Genomic DNA, 6,577 nt, shown 5'->3' with positions numbered 1-6,577 from the left:
GTACAGATCTATTGTATCACGGCCTGCAATACTGTAATGGTGCCATTGTAGCAGACACTATATAAGGCCAGAGTGTATGGAAACTTGACTAGGAAGATGTGGAGAAAAAGGCACCTACCTCTCTAAGTTCAAGAAGTCGATAAAGATCGCAGGCTTCAAAACACAGCACACAATATAATTGATTCAGTATTTTCAGGTTTCCAGATTTTCATGTCTCTGGTAGCGCTCTGAACTATTCAGGAGTCCTCGAAGGTTCCAAAGTCACTCTGCTAACTGAAACTCATTTGGGAGGAAAGTAAAGAAACTAACTTTCATCCTAAACAGTGTAAATCAGCTTCAAAAGAAAACAATTTTAGTAGGGGATATGAATGCTCACGTCAAAGATCTGAATGGATATACAGGTGCGGGGACCTGCCCGCTCGTCCCCTGTGGTTTGCTTCCCCGCGATGCGTCTTCCTAATTAGTTACCCTAACCAACAAGGGAGGGCGCCGGCGTCGCAGCGCTGAGGACGGCGTGATTGCTGCGCGCGCCAACGCTGTCTCAGTGTTCGACTTGAGGGCGTTAGCTACGGGAGCTTCGCGTGTTTACATCGGAGTACTCAGCAAACGTGGAGATGACCAATTCCAAACATCCGCGAATGTTTCCTTTCTTGAAACGTCCCTTCTAAGACACAAGCAGCGCCATCTACCTCATGAATTTTGCACTACTATTGCGATTTACAGGCACCTTCGCTATATAGGGTATATTTCCTCATTATATGTTATAAACATGGGCATCACGACATGACGAATCGTTTGAAATCATCCGGAACCCCCCGTGACAAACGGTTCGGCCATATTGGCCGTCTGAAGGCCCTCGTAACGCACGGTTTGGGGCCAGAAAGGTAGTCGCGGTGCGAATGGCACACACTTTGAACATTCCGAGTCAAACGGGTGGCCCACTGCTTATTCCACTTAACTCTGTGCGTTTAGGGGCGGTGCCGCCTAATTAGCGCTCAGGTTCTCGCCTTGTTACCACTGTTGCATCCTTCTGGTGATAACACCCGCTGTCGCGCGGAGCGTATTGCCGATTCCTCGTTCAACATGACGCGTATGAAAAAAAAAACGCTGATATGGCGGCGCTGATATCGCGGGCTATTTAAGCGCCACGGCAGAGCGCTGCGTCGCTCCTTTCTGCCCGGCTGCCGAGGTGGAATAAAGGCATTCCTGACAACCTTCGGTGTCGCCACTTGCTCGTTGTTCGGCGAATCGCCCCGAAACGTAACACCACCGGCTACACCTTGGCAAGCAACCAACCACGTAGGCAGGTGAGCAGTGGTGCAGTGGCACAAGGCAGTTGCTGTTGCACGAGTTGTCATCGTTCGGACGTTGGTTGCTCGGGTTCGGTTGCGACCCAGATTGCTCATCCCGAGCAGCCTCTCACGATTAAATGGCTGCTATCTGACACGGTTGGCAGGTGAACAGCCTGCCAAAAAAAAAAGCTGCTTGAGACAAACACACAACGCCCAAATGCTGGGAACGGTTACTATTGGGTCCTAGCGCACTAAAACTTGCCCATTGAATGATGTGCCTGACGCAATAATGTTTACTACCGTCGTCTTTCAACGATGCGAATACTTTTTCGCGACGGACTTAATTCGCGCTTCGACATTGTGCGCACCCAGCAAGCGCAAGGGAGAACTACGGCAGAGCGAGTAGTTGCCACACCCGCTCGTCCTCGACATTTCCTTCACTTCTTTTTCTTGTCCTTCCGTCGAAAGGGCCAAAACATGAACTTCTTGTTGCGGCTTGCGAGGTCTAGGCGAATGGTAACGTCGTTCCCCTCGACGACCGTCACGTTTCCCGGGCGGCGCTCGGTGGTCATGTTCCGGGTGGTGCTAGCTTCCGACGCGGTGACGTCCATGGAAGGCAGATTCAACAGACGCCGGATAGACGACGCACTGGACGTGCTCACGCCGGCCATGTCGGCAGCGTTGGCGTCTTCTTGCGGAGGCTGAGAAGACGCCGCAACCTCCTTCGTGCCCCCCGGTGGTGCTGCGCCTTGCGCTACTCCACCATCCGCAGTTCCGGGAAGCGGCTGAGTTTGTCCAATGGCCGCCAGCGATCCCGGCGCTGAAGACAGCGCCGCCGTCTTCTTGTGGGACCTCTTGGAGGCCCTGTGGTGCTTCTTGTGCCTGAAGTGGCCCGACCGGATGCGGTGGGTGTCCGCGGCTTCGTCGAACGTCTTCTCGGTGCTTTCCGAGGGCAACGGACGAGAGACCTTGTCCTCCGGTTCAACGGGTACGGCGTCTTCCGAAGGGACGGTTGGACGCGGTGAGGCGTCTTCGGCCCCAGCTGGCCACTTCGACTTGCGCTTCTTGCTGTACTTCTTGTGTCGTTTGGTCGAAGGTGGACTGGACGCCGAGGCAATTTTTTCGGCCTGTGACTCTTTTCCGGCTTCTTTGCTCACTGTCGACTCCCGGACAGGCAAAGGCACCTTGGTCACCTTAAGGCTACCTCGTTCCGTGGAACCTGTTCCGAGAAGTGAATGTTTTAAGATTTTGCAGAAATCCCGGCACTCATGGCGAGACGAATACAATAGCTTCTAAGAGACGCGTATGGTTGTGGTATCCCCAAAGACATCAAATGACGTGTGGCCGCTGAAAAATTTACAGCAGAGCAAAAATGTTTTCAACTTTCATACGGTAGTCACTCTTTTATTGCCAGTATGAAAATTTCGCCTCGTTCGTTATCGTGTTTACCAAATACATTGAGTTCGCTGGGAAACATTAAGTTCAGCGTAACAAAAAAAAGTGCAGTAATTATCGTCTCCATCCACCTACCAAAATCAAAATCGCAGTACATTTTTTGGCTGTGATGGTCTCTTATAATATGCTTTTTGATTAAGGGCACATAATGCTTTTTTTACAGTTCCGGAACTGATTTTATACCGCGCCTATCCCGCTTGTCTGGAGGCTCCCGTGCTGAGGTGGCAATGACACCACGTTCTCGCCACTGGCGTCCGCAGATGCTAGTACCGGTTCGGTGATTACGGCCGGCCGATAGTCGCACCAGAAGTTGCGGCTAGGCGCCGGCGATGCCCGCGCTGTTATCGGAAAAGAAGCGCTGCATCACCTGCTATCATTTATCGCGAACCCTGCAACGCACGCTGTCACCCCTCATGCAGGCAGCCCGAAGGGCGCCGGATGACACCCAGTGCCGACCAGCTGCGGGCATGTCTGCCGCTTCGGGGCCATCTGCGCACGCGCAATGGCATCGTGCGATGCGCAGCAAGCAGTTGCTGCGGTGTTAAGCGCTATGCTAGTTTCTGCTGAAGTGATCCGAAAGGGCGCCTGGAGCACTTCTTGGTGGTAGCAAAGGCGTATGGACAACATCGAATAACTTCCCGGCCGCGTTCCTTGGGACTGCTATGTAAAAAGTGCAAATGGAAAGCCTCCTGCTTGCCCTACCAGTCATAGTGTGCTTAGCTCATTTGTCCCAGTTCAATTGTACCGTAAGTTCTGCAGTGACTCATAACTGCTACGAGATTTCATCACCATCTGCAACGAGGTAAGCAATGACACTGCCTGCTTTGCAATCCTTTTTTTGTTGTTGTTGCGCGACCATTCTTGCATTCGCCGTTTTAGGGTCGTTTCCGCGACCATTTTAATGCGTTCAGTGTACCGCTGTGTGAGACCAGCCTTGGAGATAACTACTAAAGCTTCGTCTGCCGAAGAATCAATCGTCTTAATGATGAGTTTACTCAGCTCGTTATTGTCATCATACGGGTGTGGGTATTCTAGCTTACCTTGCTTCGGCGCAGGACCTTTTTGCAAGACAGTGGTCCCGCTTATCGCAGCTTTGAGGGCTCCATCGGATGGTCCTGGCTGACCGGGACTGACCGAGGAACTGGTCACGTCTGGTGAAGGTTCCTGGCTTTCAACGCCGGCGTCAGGCTTCTGTTCTCCGGCTTTGTACCAGTCTTCATGGACCACGACCATTTCCTCTCCTTTGCCATGCGCTGCTTTAGACTTGTGCTTCCCTTTCTTCTTGTGAGACCGTGTTTTTTTCTTCGTTTTTTTAACCTTCTCTTTCTTCACGACGGCGCCGGACGGGCTTGCCATCGAAGAGCTTTCTTCGCTTGACACTGGTCTCTCATCTTTGGACTGCACGGTGGTTGACACTGAGACGCCGCCAGGTGGCAAGCTGCCTTTCACGGCACTCGTACCTATCTCCAATGAGGCGACTGTTGGCGATCTCGATCCCTTGTGTCGGGCTTGTTTGTCATCTTGTAACTCAAGTGCCTTCATCTTAGCCTCCCTATCGGATTGCAAAATGGATACCGCGGAACCCTCTTGTTGGCCCAGCCCAACCGATGGTTTTGATCCCTTCCTGGTTTTGAGAGAACTGCGCTTCGGTGGTTCTCCAGTTGGGGTCATCTGGTCCGGTACTGCGGCCGGGGAACCCACGCTGAGTACCTCCTGTGGCATCTCGCTGGAAAGCGACCCTGTCTCAGTCTGCGTGTCCGACTGGCGGCCAAAGTTCGGCGGTGGCGACACGCCGCCCTTCTTCTTGCCACCTCGGATTGCCCTGAACGCCTTCAGGCTGTCGCTATCCGCGCGAAGCTCCTGGGCCAGGAGCTGACCTCCGCGTTTCTCCGGGGCTCCACCAGCGCCCTCGGCCTCCGAACTCTCACCGGAATCAGACGAGCCACCCGCATCTATGACCACGCCTCGAGGCCGGGGCACGCCTTCCATGTCAGTCAGCGGCGTGCCGACGCCGCCCACCTTCCTGTGGAGGGCCTTCTCCTTCTTCGAGGCTAGAATGGAGCCACCACGACCTGGCACTCTCCGTTTTCTGCTGGAGGCCGAACTGTGGCTGCCTTCCAGGAACTTGCGACGGTTCTCGCGAATCTTCTCGATTCGCTCTTGTTGCCTGCGGTTGCGTCTCATTTGGGTGTACAGGTCTCCCTGGAAGGCCAGCTCGTTCTGCTGCGAAGTGCTGGGCTCGGGAGACGTGTCTCCCGGCTCGCGGTTGACCCGCGTCCAGGCCTCGTCGTCGGTGGCGACGCTGGCATCCGTGATGCGCAGCTCGGAAGCCTCGGCGCCTCCGAGCTCAACGTCGGTGCCGGGCTGAGGTCGAGAAGCGAGGCCGGAGGTGAGCGCATCTCCGATGGTCCTCGAGAGCCGACGTACCGGTCTGAAGAGGGCACCCAGCGCACCCGATTCCCACAGCTGGACCAACACGGGCCCGTACTTGTCGTAGAACAGTGCCGGGTGAAGCGTCCACGCCATGCCAGCCATGACTGAAGGAGGAGTTAAGGGTCGCTCTCGTGATCTTGAATGCTGAGCTCTGGGTGCATAGGGACCGGTGTGAGCGGGGCGACCGTGCCTGGCGGTGTCGCGTGCGACTGTCACGCGACCGACAGCTTTTCTTTTTTGTCTTTGCAATTATTAATAACGAATAATTACTTTAACTTCGTCTTGCAACCACCCGTGCTGTTCAGACCTACTAAAGGAATGAATAAATCGGGAGTGGAAAAGAAATCATAAGGAATGCAAATGTTAATGTGATGAACTTTCTCCAGTGTCGAAGCTGCCGCTGTCTTTGCAAGGCTTAATCGGCAAACGCAGCTTTCACTTGCTTCTCACGCCGGCTTCGGAGTGCACGCTCTTATGAGGTTGGGTATAGGTAGAACTTAAAGATTAATGTCATTTCTTTTTTCCCGGGGAGGACGAGAAATCTTTATTTTTCGCGCTCAGAGCTTCTGTTGCTGCAGCACTCTTAATTGCAGCAGCAGACAGCTCTTCACAGCAGGTCCGACATTCCTTTGGGCCCTGCGGACACAAGGCGGCTCTTTTATTTTGTGAGAGGCTCGGAACATCAACTTTGCCAATGGCGATGAACATCATGATGCTGTGGCTAACGTCTTTTAGAGGGCAGGCATAAGCGATGAGTCTTAGCCCAGACTATGAGGAAAGAAACTACAAAAAAGAAAGCGGGATAGAACAGGTATAGAGGCTTCATTATGTTGACCCCAGTCACCGCACAAGACATCTATGGACCAACAGGGTAACATTGACACGAATGTAGATCGCGAGATGAATTTCCACTTTATTAGGAAAGAAGACGAAAACATTCGAAGCTCCAAGGTTTTGTTTTATTTCAGAAAAAACCACGGTGCGTAAGTGAAAGTGCAGAGAAAAAAAAACGCATTCACGTCCACACAACAAAAGGAAGATCGCAAAGAAATGTGACTCCGACTGCAATTGCATCAAGTCGACGTAGTGAATTATAACGCAAAGTAGTGCGTGCATTTTTCACACTAAACCATGAAAACATTTTCGTCACGCTCCGAATATTTTTCCTGCCGCCAAAACATCAAAGTTTCGGCCTACGGAGTAATGCTGGAGAAACTATTATCTGAAACATTGAAATGAAGGTGCTGCATACTCGCAATTCTAGAAGAAGTTTTCACAAAAACTTCAGAAGAAGCAAATTACGTGCATAACACGTGTGTCTGTATCCTGGGCAGGTGAGTAAAAAAAAGCGTCACATCTTTAAATCTCGGCTGCGTTCAGTACCTGTCTAATGAGCA

General features: G+C 52.4%; 2 protein-coding genes across 2 annotated transcripts in view; one reads left to right on the top strand and one right to left on the bottom strand.

The window, feature by feature from the left end:
• The first annotated feature begins 1,165 nt into the window (after positions 1 to 1,165).
• The window catches only part of LOC144104442 (sperm-specific sodium:proton exchanger-like), a 68,010-nt gene continuing 62,598 nt past the window's right edge, over positions 1,166 to 6,577 (top strand). The window contains exon 1 of the mRNA XM_077637441.1: positions 1,166 to 1,299. The gene's annotated coding sequence lies outside the window, so the exon portion shown is untranslated. The remainder of the gene's footprint in view (positions 1,300 to 6,577) is intronic.
• LOC144105554 (uncharacterized) lies at positions 1,563 to 5,346 on the bottom strand. Its single transcript, XM_077638671.1, has 2 exons — positions 3,788 to 5,346; positions 1,563 to 2,511 (listed from the first exon to the last, which is right to left on the bottom strand). Exons 1-2 carry the CDS (start codon positions 5,280 to 5,282, stop codon positions 1,730 to 1,732), a joined length of 2,277 nt encoding a protein of 758 aa, XP_077494797.1. The 5' UTR covers positions 5,283 to 5,346; the 3' UTR covers positions 1,563 to 1,729.

Source organism: Amblyomma americanum, chromosome 9 (genome assembly GCF_052857255.1).
Source record: "Amblyomma americanum isolate KBUSLIRL-KWMA chromosome 9, ASM5285725v1, whole genome shotgun sequence".
NCBI lineage: Eukaryota > Metazoa > Arthropoda > Arachnida > Ixodida > Ixodidae > Amblyomma > Amblyomma americanum.
The sequence above is the reverse complement of the archived record's forward strand: the minus strand, read 5'-3'. Positions and strand labels throughout refer to the sequence as shown.

Coding starts and splice junctions, on each gene's coding strand:
- LOC144105554 (XM_077638671.1), bottom strand. CDS start 5,282: ATGGCTGGCATGGCGTGGACGCTTCACCCGGCACTGTTCTACGACAAG. Junction 2,512..3,787: donor AGGTCCTGCGCCGAAGCAAG/GTAAGCTAGAAT, acceptor TTCTCGGAACAG/GTTCCACGGAACGAGGTAGC.